Below are 14,823 nucleotides of genomic sequence, written 5' to 3' on the forward strand. Positions count from 1 at the left end.
AATGCATCACTCTGAATAATAAGCTAATCGAAACAGGACGGAAGGCGAGGCTGCACACGTTGTACGCGCGTTTAATACAGTGTCGCGCGTCGCGAAAAATTATCTGTGAACCGCGCGATGGATGTCAACGGATTATCATGAGGAATCTTTCGTTGAGGAATCTTTTGTATGTAAAGGTATTGTATATCTTCTTCGTAAGCAAATTTTATTACAAAGGATAATCGGTGAGAGGATTATTCCATATCTTAGAAATCTTAGTAATCCTTTATTATTGAATTTATAAATCTATAAATTGGAAATTGAAAATTGTTTTATATTGCGGACTACTTGCGTCCTTATTTTTTAACAGACTTAAAACGCGGTAGCTCAAAATTGAAAACTGAATTTATTCCTTCCCTCCAAAATTTTTTTTATACCCTGAGCTGCCCTCGGATCGTTCGGTTTCATTTCACAACTGATTTACGGAAATGCATTGTTATACGGAATTATCTCGTCAACGGAATAATAATTTTTTTTTTATTTTGTAAACATGTTTGGAACAGGAAGGAATTATTTCAATTAATTAACTTTTTTTAATTAAAATATTATTTAATTATATTTGTGCAAGGCATGACGAACGAACGGAAAATCTTTAGCATTAAACTGGTAAACATGTTTGTATTTAATATTTATTTCTGATAACGTTTGATATTTTAGTTAAAAGTCACGTTTATTTAAAATTCCATATTATATCACACATGATAAGTTATATTTTTCAAAGCAACAAGCTAGTAGATCTCACTAAAGGAAACGATATCCATATTCTTGGCGGCAAATTTTAATTAATTTCCACTAAGAAAGGATAATTAAAAACCTACAACGTTATTAACTTTTACCGATGTAAATTAAAATAACAAATGTACGAATAAATATTTATATTTTCAAGTACATAGATATTATTTACAAAAATAGATATTAAATTTATATAAAAATTAAAAAAAAATTATTAAGCATTAAGATCCAGCCTTGATCGAAAATATTTATATTATTCGTCTCTATGTTTCTCAATATGTCGTCGGTCTTTATATACTTATGTAAAGTACCTTATTATATAGTATTTACCTTTCCCGCAGGAGTTCGCTAATGAAAGTTGACAGAATTGTAACGCGATATTTCATATAAACGTTACATGGGAAGAAAATAACTTTTTGATCCAAGGGTCGCACATTCATATATGGCGAGCACTCCCGTTCACTTCAATTCTCCCCACGTCTCTTTCGAGACGGAAATTCCGCGAAAGAAAAATGAACCCGCGTGACAGAGGCGGGCAGAAGCAAAAAAGATATGTATAATTCCTTGTAATTTTTCTAACAGTTTTTCCTGAAAACATGCATATGCAAATTCATTAATTTTTTTTCACATGTTGACACAGGGAAGGAGAGAGAGAGAGAGAGAGAGAGAGAGAGAGAGAGAGAGAGAGAGGAGGGGAGCGGAGAGGAAGAGAGGCGGTTAAAGACTCTCGCAAACGACGCGAAACGCCGGAAATTACCCGAGTAACACCTGCAACGAACTCAAGCGGGATGGACTCTAATGAAAGTTTACAAAAAGAAAATGACAGGGAAGTATTCCTGTGGCGTATTTTAGTTAATTAAGAATGGCTCGGGCTCCCCCCTCCCCCCTCCGTCCCTTCTCTCCTTCCTCCACACGGCCGTCTTCTTCTTAGCCTTCCTCTTCTTCCTCCTCGCGCGGAATCCCATTTATATTCTTTTCGCGTTCTCTCCATTCAACGGCCAGTAATTTCGGCGCGCGCTCGACGTGTGGACGCGCGTGATAATAATAACGGCGGACTAACATGAACGATGGTGCCGGACGCGATTGATTTACGAGGAGATAATTCAACGGGAGACTCGCGAAATAAGAGGGCGGCCGGTTGGATCGAATAAGTTAAGCAAGCGTTGCGGAAGAATGAAGGATAATAACTTCTGAATAATGGCGTTTCCCCCACCACTCCTCGGGAGACCTCGCTCTCTTTGTCCCTCTCGGTTCCGGTTCTCGTTTCGGCGAATAGAACTCGAAGGCTTAAGTCTTGTTGCGAAACGCTGAAAATACAAGCGGACCAAGTCGCACGACAACCAACTCCGGGGTATAACACAAATTTAAGATTGTTCTCTCCGTAATAAAAGAACCAAGCGCGACTAATGTGAAGAAATGGCGACTGTAGAAAACCCTTCCAGTATACGTGATCTATCTGAATTATGAAAGGTAAAGGTCTGAGGTGAGCCCAAACAACTCTCCGGATACTCGGCTTGAATCTTTCTCAGAACTGGATTTGGTCGGTCTGTGCGTTTTCAGCGCTTTCCGCTTTCTATGAATGATATGGCAGTGAAAAATCGTGCCGTACATTAACTTCCTAAGATTGTAATCTTCGACATTCAGATATTTAAAAGGAAGTATTAAGTATCGAAACGACTATGCTGAATCCCTTACTGTTTTCTATTCATGTTCCCCTTTGCTGCTTCTTGTCCTGACTCTTCCTGCAGGGGAACAGTGAAACAAAGTAGAGTTCTCTCAGCGCTTAACGACGTTTAAAGCTAAGTGCCACGCAATTTAGTCGTAATAAAGGCTTTAAACGGCGCGAGATCTTCGTCTGTATCGCAAAAAGTAATAAATGACGAAGTTTCATGTTACGACTCATACATTTTCAGAGAATATGTTCGACATAGTCATGTTATTAAATTTAATGTATATAGCTATTAAATAGGACGTATTACACCTATTTTTATATGTAATGAAAGAATTAATCTAGAAAGATTATTCTAGATCTGAAAAATAATACAAAAATTTTGCGGATTTTGATTTAAAACCTGAATAAAAATGTATTTAAATATAAAGTAAAAGTATGCTTTAATTGAAATTCAGAATTAATTCAGAAATAATGATAAAAATCTCAACTTTTTTTATATAAGTACTTCAAGATAATTTATGTAAAGTTTCATTGCGACACAGCAATTAGTTGTTTTGTAAATAAAAATTAAATTGCAATGAAACTTTACATAAATAATCTTGAATATTTAATATATAAAATAATTTAAAAAATGATATTTTTTTTTACATTTCTATTAGAGCATGTTTCTACTTATTTATTTAAATAATTTTTGATCAACAATTTTTACTACTGCTGAAGCTTTTTGTATAATTTTTAAATACGATTTAGAATAATCTGTAAATTTTTCATAATTTTTCATTAATATAAAAATTATAAAAAACAAATGTAATACTCATGTTCAAACAATGTTGTTTTATTTGAAGTATACATACGATATATTTCAATTATATATTTGTATTACATTCTAATTAAGAAATCGCATTGTAGTAAATATGTCGCGTCCTCAGTGTATTTAAGTAGAAATTATATAGTTTTTAACGGCAGAGTAACAAAATCGTGGCGTTGTTTCGAGGCCGAATAAAAGCCTTAGTGCTTCCAATGTGCGGCGCAAGCACGCCAAACCGTTTTAATAATAATCCGACCGATGCATCAGCGGACATTATTGACGAATTGGATTATCGACTAATATATGGCTCAAATTCATCAACAAATTGATGGGAACAAAAGGACCATCGACAACGCCTCCCTTCCGCCGACGTAAAATACTGCCCGTAGTAACGCCATCGAATGGCGAAACAGCTGCGAATGGTCAAAACTTCAGTCTCGTTTTTTTTTTCCCTTTGGTTGGTGGTAATAAAATAGCCACGTTTCACGGGCATTAGAATCACCTTTCCTTGAATTACGGTATCGCCGGGTATCAGGTGCGCCGCTTCGCAATGATCAAACTACGTTACAGTCCGTCCCGTCGAGCTAATAAAAAAATATCGATACGAAATAACGCGAGCCGAATAATAGAATCCGGCCATTTGACGCAATACAGTTATTCTGAATTAAATATCCATATTTCAATATGGAAAATTAATTCTGTATCACTTTTTGGAGAGAAAATTCTATGCAATTTTGCGATATTATAAGCGGACAATCGAAATCAACGGCACATGACATTTTTCATATGATACATTATATCCTGCATTTTATATTAAAATATATACTCCGCCCCTCCCTCACCCCTCTCTCTCTCTCTCTCTCTCAGAGTTTGTAAATCTGTTATTTTATATTAACTTGTGGAAACGTAATTCAAGCAGCTTGGAAACTTTTGTAAACACTTGGATAGACCCGCGGATATGTCAGAATGTTGCATTTTCCGACTCTTATCCGCACGAAGAGACACTCGTCTGTCAAGAAAATCTGTTCGATCCGCTAATACGGACTTTCCTCCTTCCGTTTGACGCACCGGATGTGAAATATATGAGTTCGCGAGCCGAAAGGACCGGGAGACTTAGGGGCTCTCGCCCAGCTAAATGATCACTGTTTTTCTCAATCTCCAACAAATCACCGTCATATTTCCCACGATCATCATCGTTAGATTTATCCGAGTATCCCCGTTCTCGAAAGTTCATTCCTTAAGAAAGGAATGGCGGGATCCGGTGTAACGGCGAGGCACCGCGGTTATATATCGATGGAAAAAAACGTTACACGTATATGTATGCACACACACACACACACACACACACACACACACACACACACACACACACACACACACACACACACACACACACACACACACGTGTGTGTAGGTGTGCAGCATGAGAATGGCTTTAAATCGTTTTTCGGCTCCTTCGATCATTTTTCCTGCCTGTTTCTGAGCGCGATGCACTTTACATTACTCTCCCTCCAATTCGATGTAGTATGCAGAAGCGAGGCTATTCACATATCGAATGTTCAAATATTAAAAATCGCTCGTACGTTTTTCATCAGACATCATTGAGGGAGAAAAATTGATTATCATGTCGATATTATAATAGGCTCCGAGAACGAAATTGATGTCGCGTCAAATTTTTTAAATGAGGCCTCTTATCTTTAAGAATAACGGAGAGTGTATCCGATAAATAGATTTTTCATTACGTATAATATACCGACATTTTGTTGTAACAGCACGTTGAATTTTGTTACGACGTTATCCCTAATAATAATCTCAGTTTTTATTCATTTAAATGACATTTAATTTAACGTAGTAAAATTTGAATTTATTTTAGGGGTAAAAGGCTTTTAATTAAAAATTGATTTTTTTAAATATTTTTTTAACCGACGTTTCATAATTTGCTGATATTAATGCGTGAATTGATTTGGAAATGCGATTATATCTATAAATGCACTTTCGTCTCTCTCTTAATTCTGTAGATACATGAGTGATGGACGAGTCGGTGCTTTTTCCGAGCCGCGATACGTGCCGATTTGTCGAATGGAACGATATTATCTTTAGCAACGAAGCGTTGCGCGTACATGAGAGAAGCGTCGAGGGCGCGCCGTTGATTCGCGTTTACGTTTCCGTTTACGGATTCCTCCGACCGTTGCTGATTCAATTTCTGCGAGGTCTGATATGCTCACGCCAGTGTGTTTATGTGTGCGTGTATGTGTGTGTGTGTGTGTGTGTGTGTGTGTGTGTGTGTCGATACAGTACATATCGAATTGTGGCGCGGTGGCGACGGTAAGCTGTCAAACGAGATTGCTTCCGAACCGCCACCGCTAGGATTTGTCTCCGAAAGATGAATATGATTTTTTTTCCCCGAGACAGTGAAGTGCCGAGGATCGCGGGGATTTTCCCGCGGACGTAACACGTGTTCCGCATACTTCGAAATATCGTTAAAAAGGAAAGATGGCTTTCGAAAAAGTTTTACAAAGTTATCTCTAAAATCTCTTTTATATCATATTTTACGAACAAACGGAAATGATATGATAAGATAAAGTGAAATATGAGCGATAATAAAATGATAAATCTGAAATCTCCAATAACATGTAATACTTTGAACAAAATTTGTTAATGCATCTTTGCTTCAAATCTTTTCGATGAATAAACATTGATTTCATGAATTAAAGTTTCAATAAACACCTCTTTCACATTTCTTTCTCGTTACTCGAATAAATGATGTCCCAAGAGCACCTACACAAGATGAATATATTAACATTACTACTTTAACACAGTCTGTAAACTGTATCGAGAGGAAGACAGGCCGCTAATGTCTTTCCTTGGTTTTTTTTTCAATTTTTTTATCCCCAATTCTGCCACTTCTCGTCTCTTCATCGAGACGTTTAAATAACAACGCACGTCGGGTAAAAGGTAAAGCCCGTCATGAGCGTCTTATAGGATACGTCAAACAGCGGTGAAATTTGACGGGACGGAAGAGGGGATGCGGCCTGCATTTAGAGCGAGAGAGAGAGAGAGAGAGAGAGAGAGAGAGAGAGAGAGAGAGAGAGAGAGAAGAGGGGGGACGTCGTAACGATAGTAATCTCAAAAATGTCGATCATACGCCACGCATCGCGTACGGCAATGTGTACTTCGGCTGACGAGCGTTTGACTGACAGGATGCACGTTAACAGCAATGGCAGTCGATCGATAAATTTCAGTTTCATGCAAAATTATGTAAATCTTTTTGCAAAATATATATATATATAGATAGCAAAATTACACACACACACACACACACACACACACACACACACACACACACACACACACACACACACACACCTACTAGATCGTTCGTCACCACCTCGTTGGCGCGCGAAGGGAAAGGTAAGCGAGAAATTGACGTTCTGCACGCGCGCGCGAAAAGCTTCCCTCTCGTAGTTGGCGCTCATAGCCGTAAAAATATAATACGCTGTCCGTCGTAATGGCATCCCGGTGGGGGTCCTAACACGACATCGATTAGTATCCATTAAACCCTTGCACCTCGACATATCGACGGCCGTGCATTGCCGCGCGTAGGGCATAACGCGAGAGAGGTTGTCATGGTTTCGCGCTGAACGCTGGTCGATATATTAGGTATTGAAACCGATGAAATTTTCGACGGGCTCAGATTTCGATATCTCGAGTCGCGTCTGAAAAAAAAAAAAAAACGATCTCCACGCTTATTTGTGGCACAAAGCCAAGCCGCGATTTTTTTTTTGCATCTGCAATTTATAGTGTAGAATATCGTATCTGCCAAAGTTACAATCTTGGCTGCGATCGACGTTTTTCGGACATTATCGATTTTCGAAACATCCACGATACATTTTTTATTATCTTTCGCATGTTTTCAATCAATATTTCATGTATTTCGATATGTATCGTGTAGAAATTTATACATTTATTACCGTACACATTTAATTAAAAATATAAGATATAACATGATAATTCTAAAAGGACAAATAAATTTTCTTGTTTTTTTTTCAGAAACTGTTGTAATCACATTTTCTTGGAGCTGCGAAATTTTCATTCGTTCAATGCATGTTCTGCTATATATTAATTATAATTTCTCAAAAATTCTATCAGATAAGTATATAAGTATATAAGTATATAAAGTATTATAATCCCTCTGACAGAAGAGCTTGCGGAAATAGTTCATTATTAAAATGCCTGATTTTTAGCAAAAATAAATAAGAGATTCCCTCAAATTTTCCAAAAATATGTTTTTATAAATTAATAACGATGCAAATAATAATCTAAATTCGATAATATTCATCCGTATATATTATATATAAATCCTTTACTAGAAATGAAATATCGCTGCGCAAGCTTGGCCGATCATTATGCGAATTGCGAACGAGAACGAGAGAAGTGACGTTTACGTACAATCTCACAATCTATCGCAATGTCAATAGATACTTTGGTCGTCTGTGTTGATGTTGCTTAAAGCTTCCCCAGAAGTTTTCTCAGCCTCGATAATTTATGCTGGTTCCTACTACACCGGGGCTGATGCAATTAAGCGTTACCGTTCTAAGCCTAAAGCTAACATCACACCGTGGAACAGTTTAATTATCGTAAGATTAACACATACTCACGTAACACACGTACGCGAAGTACACCGCGATGATATTTTATCTCCCCGATTCCCGTCGCCGATCGACAATGCCACGGGAACGGGTTTTCAATGGCCGAATAACGGCGTCGTCCGGTCCGGTTGTAACGTAAAGAAAGGGTTTGTTTGATTTATGATAACGCCGACACGTTTGACTGATCCATAAATCACGTGGTGACACGTGACACTGATAGAATGCGAAGAGGAGGTTTTGGGCGTAGCGAAACTTCCTCGCGAGCAACGTCGTGTCCGGGCTGCACCTTATGCTTTCAAAATACGGCAGGGCTGGGGCTCACGCACGCTGATGAGGCAGAACTGTGTTACTGCCTTAAACTCAAATGTTACTGCCTTATCATCCCGCCCAATCAAAAAAAGATCTGTTTCAGAGAACAATGGAGTCGAATAGAATGCACGTCAGAGAGCAAAATCGCTGCGATCAATATGATTTTTTTTTTTTTATTATTATTTTTATCAAAACTAAACAAACGTATGTGCACCATTAATATAATCGTTATATCATGAAAGCTATCGTAGATAATGAAATTTCTATGCAATTGTTAAATAATCTTATTTTTAAGAAATGCTATTTTCTTCATACGACATAAAAATATATACAACTTTGTAATACTTGATATATGAACATTTATGTACGTATATAGACATAATATAAAATGCTAAAGATTGCCATATCTTCAAGAATCTTTTAAAAATCAAAAATTTTTTATTACATTGTCTCAATTCGTAAACTATAAAATTTAAATTTGATTTTAAGAATTAAGAACAAATTATTACATGAAAAATTCTAAGTGAGTAAAGTATTATTTTTCAATAAATTTCTCTCTCTCTCTCTCTCTCTCTCTCTCTCTCTATCTTTCCCATCGTGCGCGAATGCACGTTGACTTTCCTGATAACTCCCATGATTGCAGCCTGTTCTCTGTCATATAAAAGTCAACAATATTGGACGATTATATATCATCGACGACGAATATTTCGGGGAGAGAGTAATCCCGGAACGTTCCCGGCGCTAGCGGTGACAGAAATTTTCAGCGCGGAGGGCCGCGCCTTTTTTCGGCGGGCATTTCAACGGGCGGGTCTCGTTAACGCGCGCGGAGCCGGCACCGCAAAGTGCGAGCGTAATCAAAGGGCGAGACGTGTTATCACCTCGCAAATGCGGGTGGTATCCTGGGCCGATCCATCACGCGGTGATTGATGGAAAAGCGAAACCGTTAAACGCGCCAAATTACTTGGTTAATCGAGCAAAATGCACGGCGCGCGTGGCCGCTTCGGCGAATGACAAATGAGACGCCCGTCGAATATCGACGTTTCCGTTGGGATCGTGCCGCGCGATTCCGCACGTTATTCCGGAAACGAGACGAAACGAACGGCAAACCGCGTCACGAGAGATAATCCGACGGCGTCAGCGATACGCGTTGATCCAGTTTCCCGGGGCGGATGGAGCAATGACGCGCGAGCTCCATCCGAGAAGAACCAACGGCGCGTTATCGCGAGAAGATGGACCGATTTGCGCGCTCGACTTTAATGGGCCGTAACAAGCCAAAAACGAACGGCCGATTTATTAATTTGTCAAAGTGAGGCAATTCGCACGGTTGCTTTTTCGTTGCCACGCTTGAGCAACCAGACGTTAAATCGTCTTGTATTAATTTTAATCGATTTAATCGAATCTGCGCGAGAGATAGATTTGGAAGCGTCTATTTCCAAAAAAGCGTTATCTCCAGCGTTATCTCCAAAAAAGCAAGTTTATTAAATATGCCGGTGGGAACCGGCGTAGAAAATGCTTAGGAATCTCTTATCTTTTTGATTACCCTCAGCTTTTTTTAAATATATAGACAGAAAGCGCGCGCAACGGAGAAATATCAAATAGAATTTATATACTTAGGAATTAGTTTACAGTTTTTGCATTTTAAGATAAAAAAAAATGTGCGTTTTTGAAATCAAGAATATTTTTAAATTTCTAGAATATTAAATGGAGAAATTTATCAAAAATTATCTTATTATAAATGCCACAATCTATATATCTCTTTCGCGCCCCTTTTTCCTACAAAGAATAATTTATAAATAAAATCTCGACTCTTCGCTCTCTGATTCCGATAGGCTTCGAGCAATTCTCACAGTTGAATTTTGCGAAACAAAGAAACTGGTGCGAGGAGAGAGGCCTCGATGTAATAAAGTCGGTACCGCTGTGCATACAGTATGCATGCAAAATATTTACACGCTCAACACCGCCCGTGTGCGATATTAACCGCAAAAAGGAAAAAAAACGCAAACGGGTTCGCCGTGCGCGGGGTGGCCTTTATAAATATTTACGCAAAAACGGAAATTTGTGTCCGACCCGCGTCCCGCGTCCCCCCCTCCCCCCCCCTCGACGTTTCTGTCATGTAAAGGAACCCGGGACCTCGATGCGCGCGCGCACGCGTGTGCACTCGGGCACATTCCGCTAGTACTGTCGTCTTCGTGATCGGAATTAATTCCACTCCGGCGTTCCCGACGACCACGGCGACGGGTGATCCTTGGACTTTTCCCGCATTTTTATATTCCCCGTGAACTCGATCTCCTACGGACAGGAGAGAAGAGGAAGCGCGACGCGTAACGCCGACTCGCGAGCCTCGTATTGCGAGTCAAATGGCGAAAACGACGAAATACGACGAAATACGGAGAAAATATCCGAAGTGCCGAAGGAGGGAGAGAGGGAGGGGGGGGAGGAGGCTGCAAGTGTGCGACGTCTCTCGTGCTGACGGCGTTCAGAATGGAAAGTCTACCTCCATGAAGACTAATGGCACAGCGAATGTCTGGATCGGTAGCGATGGTTTCATATCGAGGAGTCAGTGTAGACATCGCACATGCTCCTCAGATGGAAAAGAGGAAGGAGGAAAGGAGGTATAAGCGAAAAGGAGAGTATAAGCAAAAAATAAATAAAATAGGAGGTGAGGCAAGACGTCGAATTTATCCATCTGTTGTTTGCACTGGTAAATTATATCAACTACATTTTTAAATCCCGCTCTCTTTGGGAGTTATTATTAATGCGCTATCACGCGCGAGAAATGGAGCGGAAAATAATGGATATCGAAGCTACATGAAATATCGAGGAGAGGAAGAAAATATTGAAGGCCTATCGAGTCTTTTAGCGGAAAGGTAAGCTTAAAAAGTCAGTTACGTGACTGATTACGGACACTGTCGTGAGAAAAATGCGAAATGACACTGAAATAAATTATAGAACGATTCCTGAACATTTTCGGTATAATTTTTTTCACATAGTATTCACGTTCAAGTAGATAGCAGTAATATTTTATGTAGATATATATTTCTGTTTTGTTAATTTACACGTGTAATGTATAAAATCTCCATTATACATGTATTATATAAATAATATAAAAATGATATAAAATGATATAAAAATGCTAATAAAAATAATATAAAAATAGTATAAAAATGATTTAATATTGCTATTTCAATGAGAAATATTGACCAAAATAACTTTTAATTAAAATCATTTTTCATTATTATATAAAATTACCTTTCTACATAAAGACTCGGCTATTCTATTTTAACGCTGAACGCTTTAAGTACGTAAATCAGATTTGAGAAATACTTTCAATAGATATAAATAGCGAGTAGGAAGATATTATACTTCATTATTCCGTCAACCTTGCACGCTCGTTATCTATTAACGTGGAAGCTTATTTTATTTTCAGAAGTTCTTGAATTAGTTATTCATCCTATTTATATCGCAGTTAATCTCGACTCTAACATATTTAAGGCTGAATGAGCAGCCTTTATTAAACGGTATATATGGACTGTTTGAGATAATTAAACAAGAAATTAACTTTTTCTTAAAATAATTTTATTAATAATTCTGTTATAATTGTCAACGAGATATTCAAGCCATTGCGAAAATACAAATCAGAGATATAAATCATTGAAATTCTTTCTCCGATAATTAAAATCACATTTTCCAATGCTCAGAAAAAAAAACAATATTCTGTCATATATACCACGGAATGTGAACTGGGCGCGTATATTTGCGAGAGATGAAACAAAAATTTGAAAGATTACGCACATCGATTCATTTCATTATCTCTCAACTAGTTTTGCCAAATAAATATGCGCCGCATACGAAACATAATTTGTACTTCTGGATTGCAAAATATAGGGGATTCATCAGATTTTTCTGAAATATCTAAAATTTAAAATTGAATGCAGATTTAAAAATAATTTTATTGGACTATCAAAATAATTATGCAAGATATTTGAGCATCATGATGAACACTGCAAAAACTTTCGATATTCTAATAAGCATCCCACATAATTATTTCGATGGCCCAACAAAATTATTTTTAACTTCTTATATTCGAATCAAATTTTTATACACGTTTTAGTAAAACTGTTTTCTTCCGTGTACGTCTGATCTTAGACTGCCGTCAAAATATTAGTCTGAGTTGTTAAAACAGATGTTTTGTGTATCGCAAGTGACGAGAGAGGAAGAGAAGGAGAGAGGGAGGGAGGGAGGAAGAGAGAGAGGAAGGGAGGGAGGGGGAGGGAGAGAGGAATGAATATTTGCACAGGTGGGTAAAACGAGGGACGCAGGGGCAAGAATGCTCCGATATTATGTCCCGATATTAATTAATGGAATGCGTCTTGCGCGCAATATTTGCTCGTGTACAATGGCCGGGTCAATCGAGGCTCGCGCTCGTGTGTTGCGTGTCCCGCAGCGGGACACCGTGTGTACTGCGCTTTAGCCGCACACTCATGCGCGACTCTTCCTATTTACTTTGACGTATGTACGCGCCGCCGACCGGATCTTTAATATAGAATATCACGGCAGGGAACGTACATTCATGCTTATGCCAGCGTGGAAACTACAAGTGAAATCGAATACAAAGAGATGAGTTACGCCAATCGCCGTCGGTCTCGATCGACTACAAATATTTAGCGAACATTTAGAACTAGCACTCACGCCCCGTTCCTCATCGATCGCGAGTCATCAGTTTTTCACTTGAAAAATTCACTAGAAAATTTCAAGTTTTGTCAGTTCTTGAATATATTTTATTAATGAGAAAAAAAAAATGGAAAATCCGTCGGAACGTGAGAATTTTAACTTAATTCGAAAAATAGCTCTTTCCTTTTTTTTTTTTTTTGGAATACGATATCGAATTTCTCTTGGATAGATTTTAGAATCAGCAGGTGGATCCGTTTTTAAATTGGTTGTAAAGTTTGAAGAGTTCGAAATATCATGCGTCCTGTGTTTGGCTGCGCGAATCACCTGAGCCTCTTCCGTTTCTCGATACAAGAGTGAATTTAGATACGTATTCCTCTTGTCTATATTTTCTACGCGCCCAACGGCGAATTAACAAAGAATGCAAATGATCGCTTGAGAAATGGCACACGTGCGCGTATACACCGCGAATGTATTCGCGAGCTGTATTCCGCGCGCGTTCTCAGCCGGCGAACGTGAACGAAATATTATAATTATCAGGCCTAGAGAAAATTATCTTCAGCTCCGAATTAATGGGATTAAATTTATGCCCCTTTCGTTTTTCCGAGGTACCTCACGTCTCGCGGCTAATTGCACGCGCGGACATTTTCGTTCTACGACAGACGCATCCAGCCTGGGGGTGGGGGTGGGGGGGGGCTTCCTCCTCGGGAGGTTTCTAATCTTTCGTGGCATTTTACAATACCAACGCGATACGGCCGGGTAACGTTACGCTACTGTCGCTACTGTCCCGTTCCCACGATCAACGGTGCATCTTGCGCAATTTGTCGTTGTGTGTATGTACGTACGATGTTCGCGCAACACGCGCAGCGCGAACGAGAGGCAGGCTTGTGCGCGACGTTAACGAACGCGGTTTCCGCGGCGGAAATAAAATAAATAATAAGGGAAACAGCTCTCGCGCGGAACGCGTGGTACGATAATCGCGTGGCCGTAACTTGTAAATGGCGAATAACTGGAACGGGCGCGCCGTTGAAATCCGTTGAACGCGGCCGGTATTAATAGCCGGCATAACGATCGCGATAATTCAGATGTCTCCCGCGTCCTCCCCCGAATTATGATCTATCTCCTGCCAGCCCCGCCGTTTTATTTTCGCGATTAATTCCGCCTCCGAAATCGCGAGAAACGCGAGTAGGCGATTCATCCCAGGCTTTTCGTGATCAATTGATTGGAAAAGGTTGGAGGTGGCAGTAGAAATGAGATTTTCTTAAGAGTTTTCTAGAACGTTCTAGGTTCCGTCGACGATTCAAATCCTGATTCTGATTAAGACAAAAAGAAGTTATTATATCAATTTTGCCAAGGCACGAAGAAGACACATCTTATTCTATTATTTTTTTTTTTTAATCGTTTAATCTTCTTCTAAAATGCAGAAATCTCAAGACTCTTTGGACGAGAAACAGAGGGGAAAAAAAATCAAGAACTTTTATCGATTAGATCGAAACCCTTGAAAACAAGGTAGAAACCCTACAAAGGTATTCATTAAATCTTGCGGAATTAGATCTGTAAATAAGAGTGAGGTAATTGGATGAGAGATTAAATCCGGATGATCGGTTTTCATGCGGGATATAATAGAGACATACGCGTCCATCCACGTCTGCCGAAACTTGTTGACGGAGTTAATATTTATTTTTCGGGGAAACATAGTTTTCGCAACGCGAAAAATCGTTATCGTTCGCCGTCGTGATGTTCGCTGATGTTTTCGCTATAAAACGCAGGTCGAGATAAAGAATCTTGCTCGATTTTCTAAACCTGGAAAATGTGTAGATAAAATTGTGCAAACGAAAAAAATAGATCTACCAGAATAAAAATAAAGAATAATTTTCACCGGTCTATTCGTTTTCATGAAATAATCAACGCAAACCGGAATCGGCGGAATTATAACGAATAAATTC

The 14,823-nt window shown here is 38.9% G+C and overlaps 2 protein-coding genes across 3 annotated transcripts in view; one reads left to right on the forward strand and one right to left on the reverse strand.

Moving 5' to 3' along the window:
- The window catches only part of LOC105425515 (uncharacterized), a 141,800-nt gene that overhangs the window by 39,173 nt on the left and 87,804 nt on the right, over positions 1-14,823 (reverse strand). The gene's annotated exons all lie outside the window — the stretch shown is intronic.
- Positions 7-14,823, forward strand: part of LOC105425517 (uncharacterized) — a 63,380-nt gene continuing 48,563 nt past the window's right edge. The window contains exon 1 of the mRNA XM_011636331.2: positions 7-176. Within this exon, the coding sequence (XP_011634633.2) occupies positions 138-176 (39 nt within the window). The 5' untranslated portion in view covers positions 7-137. The remainder of the gene's footprint in view (positions 177-14,823) is intronic.

This window comes from Pogonomyrmex barbatus, unplaced genomic scaffold (genome assembly GCF_055798465.1).
Source record: "Pogonomyrmex barbatus isolate J1 unplaced genomic scaffold, ASM5579846v1 scaffold8, whole genome shotgun sequence".
In the NCBI taxonomy this organism is placed as follows: Eukaryota; Metazoa; Arthropoda; class Insecta; order Hymenoptera; family Formicidae; genus Pogonomyrmex; species Pogonomyrmex barbatus.